A 24975-nucleotide genomic window follows, 5' to 3' on the forward strand; every position below is an offset into this window, starting at 1 on the left:
CGTAGTTTTCCACACGTTTTACAAATAAACGTGCAAAAAAAAAAATGTGGCATGCTTTTGTATTCACCCCTTTTTACTCAATCACTTTATAAAATCCTGCAAAACTAATTGTCTTCAGAAGTCGTCTGGTATTTGGAGCATCAAATCTACCTGTGTATAACTTAATCTCGTTAACACGCACATAAAGTTGACGTTAACAGACGTTCTCTGTCCAGTATGACTGAGCGTGAAGCAGTTCGCAAAGACGGACAAAATTTGCAGTCTATGATAAGACTGCAACTAACAGTTGATCTAGTAATTGATTATTCTATTGATTATTTGGACAATTAATTGTAACATTCTCCAGATTTTTTTTTTATTTAACCACTTCAGGCTTTTTCTATGCAATACTATAAATAATAGTATAATAATAATAATTGGATTGCAAAATGTACCTTACAGGATTTTTCTTATTACTGAATTTTGAGCTAAAACTATGCTACATGAAAATTTCTAGGTTGAACATATTTACAAAGTTTTTTTTTCTTATCTAAGCTGTAAATATGTTTTGTACAGTTTTGGCTTAATTGATTCTGGGTGTTGTTCTTTAACAATTAATCGTTTACTAAATTAGTGGACAATTATTTCAAAAATCAATTCATTCTAATTAATCTGATTAATTGTTCCTGTCCTCGTCAAAGCTAATATACACATACCCCAAAAGACTGCAGCTCTGTTGGCAGAGAAAGAACAAATGCTTGCCACACTTTTAAGATTATTTTTATAAACCACTTATCATTTGCCTCCGACTTCACAAACATTCGCCACTTTCATGTTGGTCTGTCAGAAAAAAAATCCCACTTTTCAACATGTAAGGTTGTTCCCATAGTTCCTCTTTTAATTTCTCCTACTCAGAACGTGGATGGAAAACTGCACTATTTTAACATCTCCTCTGAGGTATATTAGGCTTCACGCTGGTGAAGGTGGCCAGTCTAAAAATGCTCGACACCGGACGGAAAGGCTTTGGTTTTTCTGCCCGCAGCTTTGGGAGTCGCCGCTTCGTTAGGCCGCAGCAGCCAAGAAAGAGGGAAACATCCCGTCTGGTTGTGTCAGTGGAGGGAAAAAAAAAAAAAAAAAGATAGTGGGTCACCCGGGACGCAGCCAGGCTCCATGACAGCACATGTGGGTGGGATTTTCCACTTGGAAATGCTCCGCACGTTTAATATATGGCGTGAGGTCAGTTCGCCACACAAGAACATCGTTTCCCTCAACAGAAAATGTCAGCTCAGGTGGTATGTGACTATAGCTTGAGACTTTTTCTGAAGCTAATGTTTCAAAAGAAGGCAAACGAATGGAAATCCCTGAGTTTTCAGACGATTTAACGTCAATATATGTGCTTGAAGATGGAAGCAAGCAAGCCAATGTTCCAGTTTTAGCCTCCCAAGTCACTTCTCTGCGGCTATCTAATCCCTCTTTGGGTGTGGAGGGTGAGCGGCAAGTGGCTCACGTTAGTCACTGATCAAACAAGTGGCGTGCCCAGAGGAAATGGGATGGACATGTTGGAAAAGTAGTACGGAAGTAGGGGAGACGGGGCTGAGGTCTGATTTGTCTCACGTGGAGCCGTTTATTCAGCATTCGAACTTCTGATACATACGAGCCCAATTGGCAATCACTTTAAAGGGAGGGGAAAGTGGATGATGCATAAATAGGAAGGAAAGTATGCATATAATGACAGCCTGAAGATCTGAGTTAGTACTTTAAAAGATAGCCTGCCAGATTAGTCAGGCTCTGGACTTCAACCGTTCCTCTGAAGTCAGTCGACGTGCTGGCTCAGGTAAACGAACTCTCCGTGGCAGCTCTCAAAGGAGTCGTGAGTAGCTCTGAGCTCGTTTTGTTTGGTCCCCGTCAGGTGCTAACATCCTGAGAGACTCCTCTGGGAACATCAAGCTCGGAGACTTTGGAGCGAGCAAACGGATCCAGACCATCTGCATGACTGGAACAGGAATCAAGTCTGTCACTGGCACCCCCTACTGGATGAGCCCCGAAGTGATAAACGGGGAGGGATACGGCCGGAAAGCTGATGTTTGGTAAGAATACCTTCGGATGGAGGGCAGAAAGGAATGATTCCCGGAGGGGATATCGATCTGTTGCGCAATACAATTATAAAGCAGCAATAAATGCACTGAAATAATCTCGTGAGACTTTTGTTAAAACTGTGCTGTTGATGTTTTCTGGCAAATTGATGTGAACACATTTTGTCAAATGTTATATGTTTTTACTGTGTAAGTCAGAGAACTGCTGGGTGAGTATTACAGGTTAGCTGTGGTATTCAACACGAAGATTTGAAATGGATGATTTTAGTTTGTTTATGGGCACATAAAACTGGTATGTAAAGTAAATATGCAAAACTGTAAAAGTCACCTCTAACTTTATACTTTGCCAAGAAGAACAATTTTTCTGGTGACATTTTGATGTAGATTTCCAAAGCGTAGGCATTTCTCTTTAGATTTAATTTACTTAATACTGCCTTTCCACCCAATCTGTATACCTGGCCATTTTTATTCTTTAAATGTAGCTAATATGGGCACTTTTAAAAGATACTGTAAATGGCTCAATAAATAAATAAAGCTACAGTTCCAAAAAAGGTAATCTTTTTGGAGATTTGTGGGTCAGGATTTATTGACATATAGCTAATGCAATCAATTGTGTAACTCAAGATAGTCAAGGTCAGCTTTAATTTTATAAATCAACAAAAAATGAGCGACAAATCAGCCAAAGTGCAAAAAAATAACGTTAAAAGACCTTTCTGACGTCTAAAACAGTATTTCTTATTTTTGCTCCATATTGTACGATGCAGCGTTTTATGATGAATCGAGCATGTAAAACTAACCTGTGTTCCTGTGTTGTTGTTCTCCTTCAGGAGTGTCGCCTGCACCGTCGTTGAAATGCTGACTCAGAAACCTCCCTGGGCCGAGTACGAGGCCATGGCCGCCATTTTTAAGATCGCCACCCAGCCCACCAAGCCCATGCTTCCAGAGGGCGTGTCTGACTCGTGCAGGGACTTCCTGCGGCAAGTGTTTGTGGAGGAGAAGTGGCGCCCCACGGCGGACATCCTGCTCAGCCACCCGTTTGTCCAGAGTACCTTCTGAACGCTGAGGGACCCCCCCCTCCGTGCACTGCCTGCATGGCCGCGGCGGTCCCGGCCCCTCCTCCCCCTCTTCCCGTCGCCCGGTTGCAGGGTTCAGCAACACTCCAGCTTCCCTGCTCTATAATCGATCGGTGTCTGCCTTGTCCGTACTCCTTCAGTTCTCGACGCCTGGCTCAACACAGACTGTTTACTGAGAGGCAGGGCTGACTGCGATCAGACCTCCAGAGTCATCTAAGGCATCTGTCGCTGGTTGCCTCAGAAACGGGCCGCCAAGGTGGCACTTCAACAGTCTCAAAGGATCCGGGTCAGCATTCTTCAAGGAGAGAGAAGGAAAAGTGGCCAAACTCGGAGCACAGAGAGGCTTTAAGCTTTCTGGGGTCTCTTCTTCGCCCGTCTCACTGTCTCGCTGCAGCATCTCCACCATGAGTTGACATTGGGACTCACTGGTGACGCCGCTCACATCTGATAGTACTGTAACTTCCTCATCAGCTTAATACAACTGAATGAAATTAAGATGGAAAAATATTTTTATACAACACGCACGGTCATTTTAGATCCGATTTCTACTGTCACCTTTAAGACAAATATGATGCATTTTTGTCAATGCCTTACAATAATGATTTGTAAGTATGAATGTCTTTTTTTTTTTCCTAACAGCCTTTCCTTTTTCCTATTAGCACTCCAGACCCCATTCAGAAGGATTGTTATAAAGTTGCACTTTTGATATCATGTATTGAAACATTTACATGTGCGAGATAATCAACCGAGGAGATATTTTTCTAATATTTTTTTTTTTTACTATTATTTTGATATGTAAAGACAACCAAACATTTGCAACTACGTGAAATGTCTCTTAAGCAATAACAACACTTCTGTAGACCGTCATCCCATCTTACCCGTCTGGTGAGCCTCGTTCCATTTTACGTTGGCCAAAGAGGATTTGCAAAACATGTAGTATTAGTCACAGCAGACTTTTTGCCACCTCAGAACCCTGACAGCCTTTTGTTTCTCCCTTACGGCAGCTTTGTGCACTTTGAACTGCACAGACCAAATCTGATGCATTATGTTACTGTGGTGTTTTAAATGTTCGCAGGGTTCCTAAGCAGCACGACAAACTTTCAGGCTGAAATTCTTAAGAGTTCTTGGTGCTTTTTAGCAATTTTTAAAGTATGAACTACAAACATGGTGTCATGTTTAGACAGTAGGCAGGATGAATGGATGGAGAGATGGATGGCTGGATGGAAAATTAATGGCTTGATGGTTAGAGAGACATGTAGATGGACAGTCGGATGCATGGACAAATGTATGTTAAGATGGGTGGTAGAATTGTAGACCATTCAGTTACCAAACTGATAGGCTGATGGTCAGATGGATAGACAGTTGGATGCACAAACGGATGTATGGATGGATGGAGTGCTTGTAGACAATGGACTCGAGAATATAGTCTAAAGTCTGCTGATTTGGAAAATACTAAAAAAAGAAAAAAAAAATCCATATTTTTCCAGACTGTTAATAGGAACCCTGCATTGAAAAAAAAAACAGATTGAAGTTCTCTTTATGTTTGTAAGTTCAGTATCAATCCAGTGAGCCACCATGCCTTCCTTTAGCTCTAGTCAGATGGACCACTTTGCGAGCTGACAGCACATCTTGCTCTGTGTGACTCTCACAGAACCAAACTGTTTTCCTTAAATGAAACCTTAGGGACAAACTGACGTTGGATGTAGCTACGATTTGTTGGCGCTTATGGAACGATCAAATGTTTTTTAAGCCGTCTCGGTGCCTTATCCGTTTCTCTTTGTAAACGAAAATCTTCACTGCCAAAGCCGAGAGCTTCCCTGTAAGGTTGCTCTGTTAGAGAGCACACCCAGGATTTACTTATTCTGTAAATAGCTTGTTCTGCGCTTTTGTATTAAATCTCTTTTACTTTATAGACAGATCTATTTGACTAGAGTCTACGTTATACAGCAGACTACTGCGGCTAAAAGGGAAAAAAAAACAAAAAAACAACTTGCCACAAGAGTGTGTATGACTGTCTGAGAGCTGGCAGGCAATATTAAAGGACTGGAAGGCTTTTGATTGACACAGAGCTTGTTTTGTTTGAAATGACAAAGCCTTGAAACATGAAATGTATCAAGTCATTGATGTTTTGTACATTTAACTTAATAAATCTAAGGTCTAAGACTGTATTCTGTTTTATTTTTTTCCCTCCATCTTGTTTCTGTTTCACCTTCACTGATTACATCATTTTATTAATTGTTTTAAAAGAGATTATGCACAAAACAAATAGTGAAAACAAACAGCACAATTAGCCTTATTGTTTGTTGTATAATAAAGCAAAGCAGCATCAGTTATTTTATTTAAATTGTAGTGTGCTGCCATGATGCTGTGGCATAATTCAGGATAACAGCTGACAGAAAGTCCTTATGGGCTGTAGCCATACTGAACTGCTGTCTTGCATGTTAATACACAATTTGATCACTATGTTGTTTTATGCAACCACTGCACATTATCGGTTCAGCTTTACTGCTATTTTAAGTTGATTGTTGTTTTTTTCAAAACACATTCGAGAAAATTGAAAAGTGGACGAACATTCTGTTTTTATTTTGTAATTTTACAACTTTTTTAAAAGAAATGATTCATAATTAAGTAAGGGACTTGAAAGATAATAAATATGGTTGAAACTAGAAGATTTTTAGACAGTAAAGTGGATCTGACTGGTGGTTTTGTTGAAGGCAGAGCGTCTCTGTTTCTGTGGAGATCACAGTTGAAGTTGGTAATGATCTGCACAGTTCCAGATTCTGACCAGTAAATAGTTTATTTAGGTCAAAAACATCAGAACAACAAGAAGTTCATGATTTACATTAAATTAAATTGAAGCTGAACATTTAATTAAGTTTTGTTGACTTATATTTACAAAACAAAAATCAAAGATGAAGAAAAATGTATTTTACAAAACTTTATTGTGTATTTTTAAATAAGCAATTTAAGAATTATTTAAAGACAGATCAAAAGACACAGATCTATGGACAGTGATGAGTTTTAATAAATTAGTGGCACATTTAAATAATTACTACATAAGTTATTGTAATTTGACACTCATCACTCTCCATAAATGTCTCTCACTCTTTGGTATGAAGCTCTGAAAATATATAAAAATGTTAGCCCTCATAGTTTTAGGGTTAAAAACCATGTTTCTCTAAATTTTTCTAAAACTGTATTAGTTCTTAGAAAAATTAACATTTTGAAATTTTGAAAACTTAAAAAAAAAATTCAGTCCCACATTATAAAAAAATGTATATAAACTTTTGCTTTTTCTCTAGATTATTCTAAAAATATATAGATTATGAATCAAACATATAGTGCTATATGAGTTTCATTAGAGGTTTAGATTCGTACTGTTTCTTTGCAGTTGACTAGGTTTTACAGGTTTAATGTTACCCTGTGTTTGGACTGGAAAATTTCAAATCTGGCAACAGTGGCTAACGGCGCCATTTTTTGTTTTTAATGAGCGTGACGCGCATGCGCCATGCTGGATTAAAAAAATATGACGCAGTTTCTACATGAGCGTTTAAAAAAAAAAGATGCGGCTAGCACCTGGCCGCACGGAGACACGAATCTGTCGGTCTGATATTCAGGAACTTTGGGACCTGGATTAAAAAGCATATTTTCTGATCTCCCAGGACGCGGAATCCGAGTGGACGCCCATGATTATGACTGAAACTTTTGTGGATCCGCTTGAACGGACTGCCATACAACATATTAATGCGCAAAAAAGAGCTGTATTTGTAGATGTCTGTGTTTAATTTAATTTCAATAAAAACCTGTTTCACCCGTCTGATACTGTTTCATTCTTACAAATACCTCTGTATTTAAAATATTTTTTAAAAGGTAGGATGCTATCATAAAAGGATTAGTGCAAACCTCTGTGATAGCGTTTCATTTTAAACGGATAGGATATTCTGATGAAGGAAGTGATATGTTTGTCTCAATCTCAGAATTGAGATTAAAGTCAGAATTCTTTTCCCCCAGTGGCCCTAATCCTCTTCCGTACATTAGTCTTAAGAAAACAATCAATAACCAAATATCAAAGACAGAGTATTACAAAGGCAGTTCATATTGAACTGCGCCAACAATGATGCTCCCTCAGCAGCTGTTAGAAAACCTTCTTATAAAACCTGAGGTTTTGTAACGTCGTGCCTGAAAACGTGACCTGAACGCAACAGCAGCCACAGCAACACAGAGAAGTCACACACGGACGAAACGCTCCCAGTCAGACTGGAGTTTTATTACTTTTCATGTAAAACTTCTGTCCATCTGTAAACTAAACTACAATGTCAACCACTCGTACTGTAATATGTTTACTGAGAAACGACCTGCGGCTTCACGACAATGAGGTAAGAATATAAACTTGCAAATAAACGTGTGGTAATGTTTTGTTCGGACTTGAATGATTAAGCTGTGGAGCAAAATTAAATGCTAGCTAACGTTTGCACTTATATTTGCCACATTTACCGATGAGTTTACAAGTCTACACATTTAAAACGGCTTCAAATTACACAAGGAATTCAACTTTTTACTTCCGGCACAATTTCCTTCAGAATAAAAGCCTCAACTTCAGAGTAAAATCAAGATAATTTTTTCTATCAGCGAAACTACCTTTATATATTCGTGACTTATAGAACAACCTATCATTGTCAATTCTGCTATTTTGATATGTCAAGATAAAGTCCACCAACTCAAAAATAAGCCGCCACACACCTTAAGAAATCCTGTAGGTCATCTAGTACCCTGCTGTTTTTATTATTATTATTATTATTATTATTATTATTATCAAGTTTCCTTTATTATTCACCTTTTTTCAATTTTTACAAAATTTATATGAAAATAAAATAAAAAAATACAGCATTGGGTGTTCTAAATCAACAGGCATTAATCTAATAAATTCTAGATGATGGCATTTTATGTATGAATTCTTCAGGTATTTTGGTTTGGATGTTTACTTTTAATAACTACACATTAAGGATAAACATGATGCAATGTAAACCTAACATAGCTACGGAGTAAATATTTTTCAATTATTTTAATTGAAAAACAGTAAAGCTTCAACTATGATACCAAAAGGAATGTATCTTTAAAAGTCAGGGTTTGTTTTCCCTTGACTGGGTTATTTAAACCAGCATATTGAAGTAGTATCTCATGCTGCAAAATGATTCAATATTTTGATCATTTCTGTTTTAATTAGGTATAACCTAAGTTAGACTTATGTAAAATTACATAGTTACATTTACAACTAATGCAATTAGGTCTTCTTCAGTGGCCATGATGTTTTTCATAACATTTAGCAATTAATTCAAGACATAGACTTAAACAAAAACTATATTAAAAAAACTACTGCTATACAGCATCTATTTATTTTTGCTGTTCTCCCTTTGCATGCAGGATTCTCTCCTGGTAGTCTGACTTTTTCCTACAGTCCAGAAACATGACTGTTTGGTTAACTGATTACTCTAATTTTCCACTGCACGTGTATGGATCTTCTGCTCTCCACAAAGCAACATTTGTAATATTATTACTTGACACTCGCTGGATAATTTGAGCAGCTATGTCACTGTAGGTAGTCAGCTAACAAACATGCTGCTCATTGCATGCTGACTAGAAACAGCCGTTTTGAGAGTTTTGGGTGGCACTCCATTAGTTTCCATCACATGCCTGTGTTTTTTTTTTTGTTTGTTTGTTTCTTTGTTGTTTTTTTTAAGATGGAAAATAGTTCCTAATAATCAGCCAGTTTGTCTCTCTTGGAAGTAGTGCACATATGTAATATCCTCCTTTCAAACATCCAATAACCTGTCTGAATTGGGAAAAAAACTAAATAATTCTAGATTTTGTGTTTTAAATACCAGCAGTCATCATGATTTAATTACATTTGTGGTTTTTATGGGTTTTGTTGTTGTTGTTGTTTGTTTGTTTTTTTATGTTGCTCTTTTCCCAGATTCATAACAATCCTGACATTGTACTCTTTGATTTCCAGCTCTTCCACTGGGCTCAGAGAAATGCCGAACACATAGTCCCTCTGTACTGCTTCGACCCCAGACATTACGTGGGCACGTACAACTTCAACCTGCCAAAGACGGGACCTTTCCGTCTGCGCTTCTTACTGGAGAGCATCCGAGACCTCAGAAACGTGCTGCTCAGCAAGGGCAGGTTGGTTATTAATTTTATAGCTTTATATGATTTACATGGACTGGAGATTTGACTCAGGGTTCCCAAACAGTCTGGAAAAGTATGGAAATATAAAATAAGTGCGCAGAAAAGTCCATGTATTTCCAGTCTTTAATCCCTATCCCAGAGATGTCCAAACTTTTTGTCACATGGGCCGAAATCATCATGTTGAAAGTTCTTAAAGGCCATAAAAATCTGATTTTTTTTTTTTTATTTATATAAAACTTTCCCCGTCTCTTCTTAACAACAACAGGATATGGGCCACTGTTTCTTTTAAAACTTTTGTTGTTCTTAGTTTTTAGGAGTTTTATAAATCAAAATAAAATGACAAAGTTTTTCGCCCACGTCTTTCTGAGTAAAAGTGGATGGACATTTTTGGTTCTACTTGGTCAAACGAAATAGAAAAGAGAATAACTGATCATAGAACATGGATAATTTGTGTTGAACCTAAAATTTTCCTTCTGAAAAAATGTGTCTGTAGAAAGTTTCCATCTACATTAACTGTGTTGTGCTGGCCGGTCAAATATATAATTCTTCATTTGTGGTTGTTTCTTTTTTTTGTTCTTGTTTCCTTCTTTAATTGGTTCCATAATTAAATCATTCTGTCTGTTGTTCCTTTCTTTCCATCCATGTGTCCTAAATAACTTCTTATATTTTTTTCTTCAGTTTTTCCATTCTTTGTGTCCCTATTTACTTTCCTTCTGTTTCTCCTTTCTTATTTTCCTCCTTGTGCTGTTCCTTGCCTACTTCATACCTCAAGTACCCTTCTGTTTTTTCTTGTTTTGGGTTTTTCTACATTTCACATTCATTCATTACTTTAGAACCATCTGCCGTACATTCATAGTCAAGTTTAGTATTTTCAAGTTTGAAAATGAGCTCAAAGAACTGAGAATCCCGGAATGTTGAATCTGGAAAAGTCTAGTACTTTTTACACCAAACATTTGGCAGAACCCTGCTCACTTGATTTGAGGATATACTCCAAGTCACACCGTGTGCAGAAAATGTTTTTTTTTTAGCTTTCTAGGACTACATTAACTCGTTTCTAACAGGATCAGGATACATCTGGGTCTAACATTGCTGCTGCACACATTGTTCCCGTAACTTTTTCCGTCCAGCGATCCCTCTGCCCAGGATGCAGCTGCGTGGTATTATGCCAACTGCGAGTCGTGTGTGTTTATTTATTTTTTATTTTTGTGTGTGACAGCAATCTGGTGGTGAGGAAGGGTAAGCCAGAGGAGGTGGTCGCTGACCTCATCAAACAGCTCGGCTCCGTTAGCAGCGTGGCTTTCCACGAAGAGGTACTTTGATGTTCTCTTCATCTTTAATGTATTTTATTGTGATTTTATGTGCTAAACCAACATGAAGTAGTGCATATTTAGGTAGAAGGTGTATGTTTTTTTTTTCTTATTTTTTATTTCTTAACATAGGAATCGCAGTGTGTATGTGGGTGAATACCTTGTGTAAGGCATGATTCTGTCTGAAAACACATTTTTTGACCTCCATGTACTCAAATCCAGGTTGCTTCTGAAGAGCTGAACGTGGAGAAAAAGGTGAAGGAAGTCTGTGCTCAGCTGAAGGTGAAAGTTCACACCTGCTGGGGCTCCACGCTGTTCCACAGAGAAGACCTGCCATTCCACCACATGTCCAGGTGCGGGGAGGATGCTGCTCGGCTGAACATAAAACAAATCGGACTCCTGCTGGAGAAGCTACTTCAGGAGAAAGATATTCTAGGAATGTTGTTTAACTCTTGCTCGCAGGCTGCCTGATGTGTACACTGAGTTCAGAAAGGCGGTGGAGAGCCAGAGCAGGGTGAGGCCTGTGCTGCAAACCCCCGAGAGGCTGAACCCCCTTCCCCCGGGGCTGGAAGAAGGAGCCATTCCCACAGCGGAGGACCTGCAGCAGACTGGTGAATGTTCACAGAGAAGAGCTTAATTCCAATGCTTTCCCCTCTACGTCTTCATATTCCTCCTTTCAAACTAGCCTGGACTCCTAAAGCTCCACAATCTTGTATATTTACCTTGCGTGTGCAGTGACTCAAAGTAAATCCACTTCTCCATGTCAAACTTGAGTGGAAAATGGTTGAGCATGAATCTCTTCATTAAAACTCAGCTTTGGTTTAGCCGGACCCCCGTTTATAGTGGAGTCTTTATGAATCATTGTGTTTCATTGTTTCTGTGCTGTTTAATCATCCAGAGCCTGTGGCTGATCCTCGCTCAGCTTTCCCTTGCACCGGTGGAGAAAGTAGCGCCCTTGCAAGACTCAAACACTATTTCTGGGACACCGTGAGTGCAACCTGCATTACAGAAATATACAAACCTCGTTTTATATACTGTTGATCAAAAACATTTTTTTTGAAGGAAATATAAAGGGTCCTGCCTATTTTTCTAGGATGCTGTGGCGACTTACAAAGAAACTCGTAACGGCTTGATCGGGGTGGATTACTCAACAAAATTTTCACCGTGGCGAGTTTTTCTTTTAAATATAAGGATTATTTCTCAGATGTTCCCCTTCTTGTTGCTTCTCTAACATATTTCTATGATACTGCATTGCAGGCTGGCTTTGGGATGCATTTCTCCGAGGTATATTTACCATCAGATCAAAAAGTACGAGAGGGAGCGGACAGCGAATCAGAGCACCTACTGGTTAGTATTTGAACTGGTATCAGTGCCTCTTGTATCATTTGTTAGGAAGTTAATACACAATCTTTTTTGTAATTGTAATGTGACAAAATATTGAAATGTTAAAAAAGATGCACCCAGAAAACAATCTGGTCACGATTGTTTGAAATTCGTTTGCGTTGCAGGGTCATTTTTGAGCTCTTGTGGAGGGACTACTTCAAGTTTGTGGGCATTAAGTACGGAAACAAAATGTTTCAGGTCAAAGGTAATGTTAGAAAAATGTTTGATCTGTTGTTAATGTTGTCAATATAGTGTGTAGATCTAAAAATACAGTGTTGCAATTTAAATTCAGGGCTTCAAGGAAAGTCTGTTCCATGGAAGATGGACACGAAGCTGTTTGATGCATGGAAAGGTTGGAGTTCATGGCATGCAGTCAATCATAAATTAGTCTCACACTAGAATAAAATTCATGTAAGTCTCGGTTTGTTTGTGACCTTTGCACTTACAGAGGGCCGCACAGGGGTGCCCTTCGTGGACGCTAACATGAGAGAACTGGCGCTGACAGGCTTCATGTCCAACAGGGGGCGGCAAAACGTTGCAAGCTTCCTCACAAAGGATCTGGGCCTTGACTGGAGACTTGGAGCTGAGTGGTTTGAATATCTGCTGGTATGATGTGTAGACATTCAGTATATTATTGATCAGTTTATTTAACCACACACAAAAAAAAATGCCCATCCAAATGATTTTATTTTTGACAGGATTTTTTTTTTTTTATTTCTGCATGTTTACCCTGATTAATTTATTATTTTTCTTGCAAAGATTGATCATGATGTCTGCAGCAATTATGGGAACTGGCTGTACAGCGCTGGCATAGGAAATGACCCCAGAGAAAACAGGAAGTTCAACATGATCAAACAGGCTCTCGACTATGACAACAGTGTATGTTTTTTTTTTTTTTTTTTTAATTAAGCTTATCTTATTCACCTTCTGTATTTGTCTGGATCTGGAAACCAAGTATCTGAGTCACACAAGTATCTGCTTGTGCTTTACAGTCACAAGCATAGATTTGTGAAAACCTACTGATACATAAACGTGGGCTCATGCTTCTGCTTCAGGGGGAGTACGTGCGTCAGTGGGTCCCAGAGTTGGGCGCCATAAGAGGGGCAGACGTTCACACGCCCTGGAACCTGAGCTCTGCCGCACTGTCGCACGCTGGCGTGTCGCTCGGTGAGACTTACCCAAAGCCCATTGTCACGGCGCCCGAGTGGAGTCGACACGTTAGCAAGAAACCGGTAGGTGTTTTAGAGAAAAGGGAAGTGAAAACTTAAAGGGAATGGCGCTTTTTTCTATAACAGCTGCAAGCCATGGTGAGAGAAAGGGAATACATGAATCATTACATATAAGTAGAGTTTACTTATAGTTTTTATTGTGAAATCACAGCAACCAACTTTTAAGGGGAAGGAATTTATCATGAATTGGGTGTTGAATAATATAACTGTTACTTTTTTTTATTTTGTTTTTATCTATTAATGTCTCATTTGTAATTAAATATGATTCAGTGTCAGGATTCCTACTCTTCTGAAATGGTCTAGGTTATAATCAAAACTTTATCTTATGGTAAATTTTTAATATGCATGAATTATTTAATCATTTTACTGGAAAGAACATCAATTTTGGTTTGAGATTTTAAGAAACTTCAATTTATTTCCAGTCCTGTTGTGTGTCTGTGTGTGGTTTTTTTTTTCCGTCAATGTTGAACTATCTATGATAAAGTCGATTCATGCAAGTCAACATTTGTTGACCTTTTTTTTGCAGGGTGGAGCAGGACCATCACCAAGAGGAAAGAAAGGCCCGTCTCACACCCCCAAGCAGCATCGAGATAAAGGCATCGACTTCTATTTCTCCAGAAGTAAAAACCTGTGAAATGTCTTACTGCAGGGGATGGACGGTCCTTCAATCTAAAGACTGACTCCAGCTGCAAATTCGGAGTTATATCTGCTGTAAATGTTTACACAGTTACATAGGGAAGTTGTCTGGAAGAGAATGTTGGCTTGTTTGTTACTGAAAGCTGAACTGATACTGTCATGCCTCGCAAAAGCTTTCACACCCCTCAAACTTTTTCACATCAGTGTATTTTATTGTTTATGTTGATAAACTAGCACAAAGATTTGCTTAAAATTGGACATCTGAAAAATGTGCTAGTTAGCTTCCTTTTACACAGCTGCCACTAAATCCAGTGCCATTGCTTTTAGATTTCTCAAGATGTCGACATTTTGCGGAGCCCTGTCGAATGTGAAACGTACAAAGACATAGATGTCCACCTAAACTGACGAGCCTGAGAAGGAGATCATTAATTAGAGAAGCAGCAAAATATCTCTGGGAGCTTTGGGGGAGCTGCACAGAATCGCTCCTCGTGTGGGAAAAGTTGTTGACAGGACAAGTGTTACACGTTTACTCCACAAATCGTTTCTTCGCGGAAGCATTTTAAGAAGACAACTATTGAAAGAAATCCAAAAGAGGGCCCAGATGCAGTTTCCCACAAGCCATGTAGTAGAAGAAGACGCCAAGGTCAAATGAGATGAACATTGAACCTTTTGGCTGATGTGCACATCACCCTGAACATAATAGCCTCATGGTGGAAAAGGGTAGTTACTGCATCATGCAATGGGAATGTTTTTCTTTAGCAACAACTTTGCGATTGGAAGATGGATGTAGGCAAAAATGGGGCAGTCCGAGAACACAGCCTGTTAGAGGCTTCAAAAGACTTGTGTGGGAGGTTCAACTTCCTTTAGGACATTTACACCAAGCAAACAGCCAGAACACGACGGGATGTTTTAGGTTCAAAGAAATCAATTTGTTATAGTCCAGATATATTAAAATCCAATCTTAAGAATCTGTAGCATAGCTTGAATGTTGATGTGCACATCTGCTCTCCATCCAGTGTGAGCTTAAGCAGAACTTTATCACTCTACCCTAGATATAACCTAATACTTGCAGTTGCAGTTACGGTAAAATATAACTCTACAAAGTACCTCATAAGGATGGGCTGAATGAAAATGCATGCCATGCTTCTAAGAATTGTGTTAGCCCACCACATAAAACACATTTTTGCTTGTCATGTGACAGAGTGAAACAGTACAGGGCGTAAATACTTTTGCAAGACACTTCATGTGCCTCATAACCTCTTTTCACCGGGTCTCTCAGCTGCACTTCCTGTTCTGCAGATGCGGCAGGTGAACCACTGAGAACTTTTCTCGTTTTTATTTTTCATCCCTCTTGTCGCCATGACTGTTACAACCAGAAGGACAATACGGGTTATTTTATCTACTTAATTCTGGTGCTGCAATGTCTTTGTTTGAATAAATCTGGATAATAAAGTTAGTTTTTCAAAACTCCACAGGAACAAAATAAAAGTGTCTTAAAGCTTTATTTTTACAGGTCTATATGAATGAGAACCTTAAGGAGTTCTGCCAACATTAGTTTTGAACATTTCTCTGCAGACAGATGACCATATGAATCTGACTGAGAGGTAACTTCCTCCCAGATGTGACGCAGTCGGCCGCGAACACTTCCTTGTTCCACTAAAAGCCAGGTGGGCTGTGCCCAACTATACAGTCAGCCTTCAAAATCACACGAGTCGCCACCAGAGGTTGTTTTCCCCTCATTTTAAACACGATCTAAGTCGTGGGAAAACAAACAATTTTCAACATGGACGGTACCGATTCCAAAGTCAATCTCGATTCGATCCCTCTGTTTGCGCTTAATGTGACCGTAAGGAAAAAGTTGGGACTTTATCTGAACCCCAAACACACGGTGGCTGCCGACTGGACGGCTGTTGCGGAGACCATGGGCTTCTCTTACCTGGAGATAAAGAACTTCGAGGCTTCCAGGAACCCCACCAAGGCCGTCCTAGACGACTGGGCGGCTCGGAACTCCGAGGCTTCGGTCGGGAAGTTGGTCTCTATTCTGGAGGAGGTGGAGAGGAAAGACATCGTGGAAGATCTCCAACCTTTGATAGGTGCGCAACTTGTACAAAATGTTGATACACAGTGATGCAATTGACTAATTTGGTAGACTAACAGAGCCGACCCACAATTGTACGGGGCCAGAGGCAGAATGTAATTCGGGGGTTCATTTTTAACTAAGGCCAGATGCACAGATTACCGTTTTCGTAGTCGGTCTAACTTCCGGTTTTCTCTTGGGTTTGATCTCCCGATTAAGGTTTGGGCACCTGTAATAAAGTAGAACAAATAATGGGCTACAGGATTCTTTGTAGGGTCAGTAGTTCGGAATCCAGTCGAAAATGAAGCGATCATGAGAGTATCCCCCGTTTATGCTGCCAAGTACTGTTTCATCTGATGCTTATTCTATCCATCCAGTGTGTGAATTATTGCTCAACAGCACGTCACTAAAACTTAAAAACAATTGTCAACATGTGTTTTCCCCCTAATCTAGATATGCAAATGGATTACAATTAGTCATACCTACTTTATTAGATTATATATTTTAAAAAAAACAGCAAAAACATAAACAAACCTCTCACGTTATTCCTTATTATGACGTGACTGGGGGGAGGGGGGCGGCATATAGCAAGAACTGATGGTTGCCCATTCTGCCTCGGGATTTTCTTCTTGAGAGACAAATTCATGGTTCCATCACTTATGACAAGTGATTCAGGTCCTAAAACAGCAAATGTGTGTTAGTTCACTAAATGGTTGATTTCACCTTAGAACTGGGACATTTACTTTTTCACATTGAAGTTGCTTTTGACAGCTTTTTGTGTCTCCCCTACTTCCATATACATGTATGTTTCTGACACCAGACGAGGATGTCAGGAAATACCTTGAGACCCTAAAGAAGAAAGCAGAGCCGCCAGTCCAGGTCCCCGAGGTCGACAGCTGTGTCCCTCGCACACCAGAGAGGTCTGGACTCACCGTGGACGACGTCCCAGGAGGTTTGTCTTTCCCTAAATTCACTATTACACTATTTCTCTGAATAAAATATTTACAACAAAGATGTATTTGACACAGTCTAGATCAGGTGAGATGCTTGATACAAGAAGCGTCTTAGCCTGTCGTTTCAGATCAGTTTGCAGGATGTCTTTGGTTTGTCACTATAGAGGCTTCATGTTGCTTTTCTTGTACTGAGATGCTCAGCCACCCTAGATAAGGAATACCTTTCATCTAATAAAAAAGACATGTGCACGTGCCCTCACAGAGTATCCATACTCCTTCAAGTTCTTCATTTTTATACATTACAACTACAAATTCATATTTTTTTTATGTTTCATATGATAAAGTTGTCCCAAAATGTAAAGTGAAAGAAAAATTAAGCTTTTTTTCATATATACTTTTTTACAGATAAAGTTGGAAAAGTGAAACATCTTGCCACAGACTCCGTGTGATTTCTGACTGTCGGCTTCTGACACATGAACATGCTTTTTTATGGAATAAACCAACCTGAAAGCATGATGCTGCGACAGCCATGTTTCATTGTGCGGACGGTGTATGGCGTGTTGCGCACCGTTTGTTTACTACAAAGCACTTTGAAAAAAAGCTTAGAAAAAGTTTTGTGTTTTTTTTTTCATCAATATGAAATGTCACTATTTCATTCTTTCTGCACTATAAAATCCTTATTAGAGCTACTTGTTTCTATGTTCTCAAAAGAATAATTTTAGTAGTTTAAGTCTAACCGTTGCTTCTGAGCAAAGCATCAACACAGGAAAAGCTCCAAGTTATCTCAGACTTATGCCTTATCAGAAAGTTTGCATTAATCTCACTTCTCACTTTTGTGCACAGCCTTTTGGGTTTTCATGTTTTGCACATCAGTCATAAATGCAACAAATGGCTTTGGACTTCTGTGGAAATCTTTTCTTTTCTTTTTTTTTTTTTTCTCCGTGATTGTGTGAGCGAACGTCTTGCATTCAGGTTGCATTTAATGTATCTTTTTTTTTGTTGTTTTTTTGCTTTTTACCCTAAATTAAAGTTTTGCTGAAACTAATCGAAATGCATTGACCCCAGGTATCCCAGAGATGTTTGACGCCTTCATCTGCTACTGCCAGAGCGACTTTGAGTTTGTCCTCGAGATGATCAAGGAGTTGGAGCAGACGGAGTACAACTTGAAACTCTGCGTGTTCGACAGGAATGTGCTCCCAGGCTCGTGTGTGTGGACCATCACCAGTGAGCTGATTGAGAGAAGGTGGGCGTTGTGTTACCGATACAATGCTCTTTGTTTGTTTCGTAACAAATAAGTAAATAAAAATTACTTATTTTTTTTTTTTTTTACAGCTAGATTCAACTTTTGATGACTGTGGAGACTTAATTAGGCTCAAACAAGTTGGATTGTTAGTGTTTAAACTTGAAACTGAGAGTAACAAAAAAAAAAAAAACTTTTCACGTACAGAAAGTCTTCAAATTTCTCCACTTTCCTTTTGTGTCACATTCAGCTCATGACCTGTATTGTGTGTGCTCATGTGTGCAGGTGTAAGAGGATGGTGGTGGTGATTTCTGACGAATATCTGGACAGCGATGCCTGTGATTTTCAGACCAAGTTCGCTCTCAGCCTCTGCCCTGGTAAAGAGGATTTTTATTTTCTATTTCTTGCCAGTTTAAAACGGCTCACATCTGTATTTTGCAACAAACTCCACAACTAAACCTTGAACATTTTCCAGGGGCTCGAAGTAAACGTCTCATTCCGGTGATCTACAAGTCGATGACAAAACCGTTTCCCAGCATCCTGCGTTTCTTGACAGTATGTGACTACACCCGGCCCTGCACCCAGGCTTGGTTCTGGGTTCGGCTCGCCAAAGCACTCTCATTGCCCTAAAAGCAGAGCAAGGAGTGGATTTGTATCTGTGGGTGCCTTTTCTTACTACATTGTTAGTTTTATGTTGGACAATGATCAGATGTTGCAGATTCAAATGCATTGTTTCCACATATATTGGCATGTCTGCTGAAGACGTGTGAAAAACCTTAAACTATGACCACACACTGAAAATTTTTAGAAACATCAGACTTTCATTTTTTATATGTTGGATTGGTGAGGAAAAAGGCTGGAGGAAATTGACATTTTTCTTTTGTTTTGTTTTTTTTAACCACTCCTTTGTCCTATTTCCAAGACAGTGTCATCTTTCAGTATTTGCCTCTGTTTCAGTATTAATTTATTTTGAATACATTATCAGCTTGAAGGGCAACACAAACATTCAAAATCCCACGTGTGCTATAATAAGATATATCTCTGTAAATCAGTGTGAGATTTGCTACTGCAAAAAAAAAAAAAAATATATATATTTTAAGACTTTTTGCACATATTTACCAGGAACGCCAATAGATATTGTCGCCACTTTCTCCCTCTTTTTATGTGTGTATTGTCCTGGCACTGGAACACACTGAGGAATTTAGCACATTTTAATTTACTACCCCTTACATTTCCATTCATTTCATGTGGCACAACATTAAGGTTCTCAATATTTCACTAAAGTCTGAAAGTTACATTGCTTGTTACTTTCAAAGTGTGGGATATATTTTCAGATGCAGGGCAGGATGTGCTATGTTTTCTGTAAAAGCTTTTTTAAGTATCTTATTTGCTTCCTCTGTTGAGTCAACATTAAGACAAGATAGGAGCTGAACAGGAAGTGAAATTGTGACTGTGATTATTGCACAAGCTTAGCCGATCTTTCCCTCGTGGTTTTTATGTTTCACATTTATATTGTCTACAATGAATTTTTTAGAACTATTTAATTATGAGTGTGTATTTTACCTGCAATAAATGTTTAGAAAATGATTGTTTGAAATAATTATAAATAAAACCACTTTTTTTTTCCTTCTATGCGGAGTTTTTGGTTTGAAAAAGTACGTCGGAACATCTGAAAGCATGGGATGTTCTGGAGTTACGCTTATTCAGTGTGATTGTGAAATAAAAATACATTTCCAGCAGATGGCGCTGTTGAACCCTAAAAATACAAAGGGGGAGCTCGCATGAAAGCTGTTCTTTTCTTGGCATTTTTTTTTTCAAGCTTTTTATCCGTGCTGGAAATTCGTCTTTTCGCTCTGCCGAGTCTTTTATGTTAAAGAGAGAATAGAAAGACGTTGAACATATTCGTATTTATTTCAGTCGAAAGGTTGATTCACAAAGTTCTTCGCAAATCCGAAGTTGGCCTCCGTTTCGGCACCTTCTTTTCGTTGAAATAAGTGCAATTTCACTGTTAATCGAATCTGCAGCACCTTTCAACTGCTGTTGTTTAAAGTGTGAAATTGAATTAGGTGTCAGCTGGCTGAGATAAGGTTTATCCTTATTCGTTGCTTAAAATACACATTATTATTCTAATTCAAAAAAAAAAGAAAAAGAAAAAAAAAGAATATGTTGTATGTTACATTGTGAATTGGAAGTAGGTGACCAAATATGGACCTAATCCATCAGAAGGGTGAAATGGCCCTTTAAACATGAGTCTAACAAATAAGAGACCAACTTTATTGTTGTAACTCACATCTTCCTTTCAACTGCAGAAAAGTAAACGATAAGAACGAGCCGTGCTATAATCGGGACATATTCTACAATATTACTGTTTGTGTGAGGCAGACACTGCCACTTACTGGCCCTTCCTGGAGTGTTTTCTCGGCACAGCTTTGCTAAGTGATGCTTATTTATTTGAGCCTGTAGTGTCGCACTTCCGCGTTTAGGGCAGTCCCGAGATGAATCAGCTCTGTTAATATGTTTCTACAATAAAGAGAAAAATATGTTTCTTTAGCATAATCTCGGATTTACAGTGTGAAATTTGGCTCATATGCCACATGTGCCCACTGGTTGATGCCACACAAGCTGGGGGTCCTGCGTGGGCAGATGACGTCCCCGGCTTTTACGCATATGTGTCACATCAGCTGCAGTTCTTAATATCACCAGAAAGCCCTGCTCTATACCGGGTTGTTACATAATCACAGCTTCACACTTCATAGTAGTATCATGTCGTAGTTACAAACATGCAAATACAGATACGAATTTATCTAAGAGAAAAGTAACTGGACATACATCAATAGTGTGCGTTATGTCAATGTGATGTTCAGATTAATATGGAGAATTCTGTTGATACAGGATAAATAACAGCTATCCTGCCTATGTAAAGTTAAAATAAATGTTTTTACTTTATTTTCTTCTTACTTTTGTATTAGTCGATTTTTTATTAAGAACTTTTCCTCCCAGCCACCGTAAGACAAATTAGACGTTTTAAATTAAGAAAATAGCCTATGATCTAAATATTTGTAAGAACTTTAGTGCTAAAGAAATAAATTGTTAAGCTGAGTTTATATGGTACTACTTTTTCACATTTTTACAATATTTCATAAAGAACAATTTCTAACTTCTAACTCAATGGGAAAATTAGAAACTTTAGAGAAAATTAGGAGAAATAAAAGAAAATCCATAAATCAATAGTTCACTTTTAAGTAAACGTATTTTTTCAGTTTAGTATTACAAAAATTACTCTGAGCTCACAAAAACATAAAAAAAAAACAAAAAAAAAACGTATAACAATCGGGTCGTCCATACAAGTACTGGCTTCTTGGCCTTTGTTGAAATGTGATAGTTAAATACCAAAAATATATATTTATCGTCTGTTCTTTAGGCACATCATGCAATACAAAAAAAAATAACTTGAAGAAAAGAATAACTATAACAAATGATGGGGAAAAATATAATTTTCTTATCCCTCCACTTCTCTGATCTCACTTTAAGACGTACCGACTTTCACGCAGCACGCACGGAAATCCAGCCAATCATAACATGTAACCTCATCTTGAAGCGCAGGGCCCCAGCTTGATCTGGCAGGCCGAGCCGAACCTATCTGGTAGCTGCACCGCCACGAAGGTCCAGTATTTGCACGGGAGGAATGCGGTAGGCGGGGCCGCGCTCGGCTGGTGTCAAACTTTGGGAATGACAGGAGTGCTGCGGGATTCGCAAAGAAGGGGAAGTGTCGCCCTTGCTGGCTCTGTTTGGATTACTTTGACTTGTTCTCAGTTGCAGTTTCTGGTGGGTTTAGCACCTTTTCCACAGATAGTAACAGCCTTAGCAGACTCTCTCAGTCATGTCCGAGGACCCGAGCTCCCAACCCTGGTCCATCAACAAAGATGATTACGAGCTCCTGGAGGTGATTGGTATGTGATCATTAGCTTGTTAGCATGTTGTTAACCGGCAGTTTGTAAATGTCTCACTATTAGCTCACCCAAAGCGGAACTTACAGCGCTGAACTCTAGCTTAGATAGCTGGAAAACGAAAAGACAAGCAATAGGCTTTTATTTTTCTCCATTTAGGTTGAGCTGAAGGCATCGAGAGAGTTGGCCAATCTAGCTGTGTTTTGACTTGGACACAGAATAATTTACGAGGCTGTAAACAGGCATTTTCAACGTTAACGTGCAGCCAGGATCAGACTATTTGCTGGAAAATAACCGCTTTCGTTTGTCCTCGTGATACTTTCTTAAAGGTCCTTTTATGTGCTCCATGCTAAATCAATTAGAGAAACCCGAAACAAGAGTTTTCTGCCCGACTTGGCCTTAAAAGTGAGTAACCACTGTTACACAGGGAAGGACACTGCATTTTAAAGCTTCTGTATCAGCCGTGTCGTTAGTGCTGCATGATAAGGCAGTAACTTAAACTGTGTTCACGCCCATCCCACTCATTAGGGGGAAAAAACGATTCACATGTTTCTAAGTTGGGAGTAGCTACGTGACAGAAAACAAAATATACCACTCAATGAAGTAAAATAATATATATACTAGCAGTATAACTTTTTATTTTAAACGGTATAAAAATGCAATCACTCTCTAAGTTACAACACATGATCACATATTCCCAAAGTGGGAAGTGGGGATCGTGATCCCACTGTGGGTCGTGAAATATCCCGTGGATGGTCTTGAGATGAAGTCGCATAAAAGTCAAAGATGGTTGTTACAAGAGATTAGACGCACTGGCTATTATAAGAGAGCATATGAGGCTAGTGATTGAATGTATTGGGTTCACAAAGAAGCTATTTTTTTTTTTTTAATGAAAACTGAAAATGGCAATGTTTTTTTTTATACCACTGGCTTAAATGTTTTCAAAGATCACAAACTTAATTCTAAGATGGTCCTAATTCAGGAAAAGCAAATAAATTCTTCCTGTTTGTGCTTCTATAAACAGAATGGGTTTAATGAATCTCAAAGTTTTTTTTTCTTTTTTTTTTAAGAATCTGTATTTGGTTTAGAATGGTTAAACCTGAAATGAATCAATCTAAGGAATTAGGATTTTGAAGTAGACGTGATTGAATACAGTCCAGACTCATTAAAAAATGCTCAAACACAGCACTTTAGCACTGATGGGAAGCCATGCAGCAGATGCTAACTTTAGCATTGTTGATATTAACAGTTAATCAGCCATAGGTTTCTCACACTCTGACTTGAGTCATTAGATTTCTTTTCCTACCAGTTACTGATGGATAAAAATAATGTCATATAGTTCTTTAGACTGTTTGTCTCCACAATTAAGACCTTTTTTATTGTCATATTACCAATACTTCAGGACTTCAATTAATTACTGTTGAGATCTCAAATCAACAGTAAAAATCAATCAACAGTAATTGATTTGGAAATTTTGGGATTACTGCTATGGTGCTGATGCGTTGTATAGCTAAGAATGATTGGTTCATTGGTAGACAGCCAAAATATTTTATTAGTTTAGCATTCAACAGCTTCTTGTATGTTTTCTATCTAACATACTCTTATCTTTTTCTGAGAATACTTCTTCTAAACCAGGAGTTGTCAACTTGTATCTCTGCAGCTGCATGGGCCTCTTAATAACATTAGAAAATAATTTGATTAAATTTTGTAGTGTTTTAATACATATAAACTGATATATAAGCTACTTTTAGCATATTCTTTGGTTTCATTAAATATCTCTATAGAATTTTAAAATGGTGTCAGAAATAGTTTTTTGTTCAGACTTATTTTTTGTAATTTGGCCACAAGCTATTCTTCTTCTTCTTCTTCATATTTTTTTCCAAAAATACAGACTAACCCATTAAAAACCTTGATGTTTTTATTTGATCAGAAAACCTAGAAATAATTGTTTTCTAACTATGAAATCAATTTTATATAAGCAAGATATATTAATGCTGCACAATAACTCATAACGGTGTCAGTGAATGCAGCATTGCAATTGGAAAGGACTGCTTGGATGCAATATTTGGTGTTTCAATTGTCATGCATTCATATTCTGCGTGATGATGATATATTTGCTTATCTGATAGACTCTGCTTGTCCTTTAATGTCCAAAGAAGATCAGAGGATGGCTGTCAAGATTGAAAGCTTACTGTAATATATGTTTATGTTTCCTGATATCTATTGTAGCCTCTGAGTTCTTCCCCTCTATAGGCGATTTTATGAATTGATGGAACCTCTTTGATGACAAACTGAGGAAAACTTTTCTATTGAAAACAGAATATAAATTGACATATTGACACCTGACTCTGTCTTCTAAATGTGTGTTTTGAAAGTTCCCCAGAAGTATTTGGTTGCTCCATACGGACCAGTTGTGTTGTTTTCACAGAGTCCATAGACTGAACTTCCTGTATTAGAATTCCGATGATTGAGACGCTGCTTGAAATAAGTCAGTTATGTCAGAGCATTTTTTGAATTTGCTAATCTGTGAAATGGGGCTTTAACCTGACTGAAAGGAATCATTTGACACTTTGCTAGTTGAAATCATGAAGGAGGCTTGATCTTAAAGTGAAGTACTTGCACTTCATGTTTAAATTTTTAATGTCGTCTCTTACTTTTTTTCTTGAGAGTACATGGCGCATAGCAGATCATTTTCCTTCAAACTGTTGATCTTTCTCGCAGAATAAAAGTACAGGAAAATAAAAGTACATTTTCCTGTACTTTTATTCTGAGAGGAGAATAAAAGTAACGTATAAGAAAAGTGTTGTCCTCTAAAATGAAATAATTTGTGCCCTCTTATGCAGTTTACCTAACCGGCACACTTTCTTTA

The 24975-nt window shown here is 38.4% G+C and overlaps 4 protein-coding genes across 5 annotated transcripts in view; all 4 read left to right on the forward strand.

Moving 5' to 3' along the window:
* The window catches only part of map3k22 (mitogen-activated protein kinase kinase kinase 22), a 51819-nt gene extending 46506 nt beyond the window's left edge, over positions 1-5313 (forward strand). The window contains exons 17-18 of the mRNA XM_015034774.1: positions 1889-2066; positions 2900-5313. Of these exons, the coding sequence (XP_014890260.1) occupies positions 1889-2066; positions 2900-3128 (407 nt within the window). The 3' untranslated portion in view covers positions 3129-5313. The remainder of the gene's footprint in view (positions 1-1888; positions 2067-2899) is intronic.
* A 1996-nt stretch (positions 5314-7309) lies between these two features.
* Positions 7310-15372, forward strand: cry-dash (cryptochrome DASH). Its single transcript, XM_015034776.1, has 14 exons — positions 7310-7521; positions 9156-9328; positions 10551-10644; positions 10864-10994; positions 11104-11252; positions 11540-11628; positions 11735-11808; positions 11899-11988; positions 12150-12229; positions 12317-12376; positions 12473-12630; positions 12784-12903; positions 13080-13256; positions 13780-15372. The coding sequence occupies exons 1-14, from the start codon at positions 7459-7461 to the stop codon at positions 13885-13887; spliced, it is 1566 nt and encodes a 521-aa protein (XP_014890262.1). The 5' UTR covers positions 7310-7458; the 3' UTR covers positions 13888-15372.
* Positions 15373-15529: 157 nt separating this feature from the next.
* On the forward strand, positions 15530-19791 carry myd88 (MYD88 innate immune signal transduction adaptor). Its single transcript, XM_015034777.1, has 5 exons — positions 15530-15982; positions 16787-16918; positions 17985-18162; positions 18445-18536; positions 18635-19791. Exons 1-5 carry the CDS (start codon positions 15673-15675, stop codon positions 18787-18789), a joined length of 867 nt encoding a protein of 288 aa, XP_014890263.1. The 5' UTR covers positions 15530-15672; the 3' UTR covers positions 18790-19791.
* Positions 19792-21724: 1933 nt separating this feature from the next.
* Positions 21725-24975, forward strand: part of oxsr1b (oxidative stress responsive kinase 1b) — a 51460-nt gene continuing 48209 nt past the window's right edge. The window contains exon 1 of one of the 2 annotated variants that reach the window (XM_015034778.1): positions 21725-22109. In XM_015034778.1, the coding sequence (XP_014890264.1) occupies positions 22040-22109 (70 nt within the window). In that variant the 5' untranslated portion in view covers positions 21725-22039. The remainder of the gene's footprint in view (positions 22110-24975) is intronic. The other variant, XM_015034779.1, reaches the window with a different exon arrangement.

This window comes from Poecilia latipinna, unplaced genomic scaffold (assembly GCF_001443285.1).
Source record: "Poecilia latipinna isolate Pla-1442-1.1 unplaced genomic scaffold, P_latipinna-1.0 Scaffold311, whole genome shotgun sequence".
Taxonomy (NCBI): domain Eukaryota; kingdom Metazoa; phylum Chordata; class Actinopteri; order Cyprinodontiformes; family Poeciliidae; genus Poecilia; species Poecilia latipinna.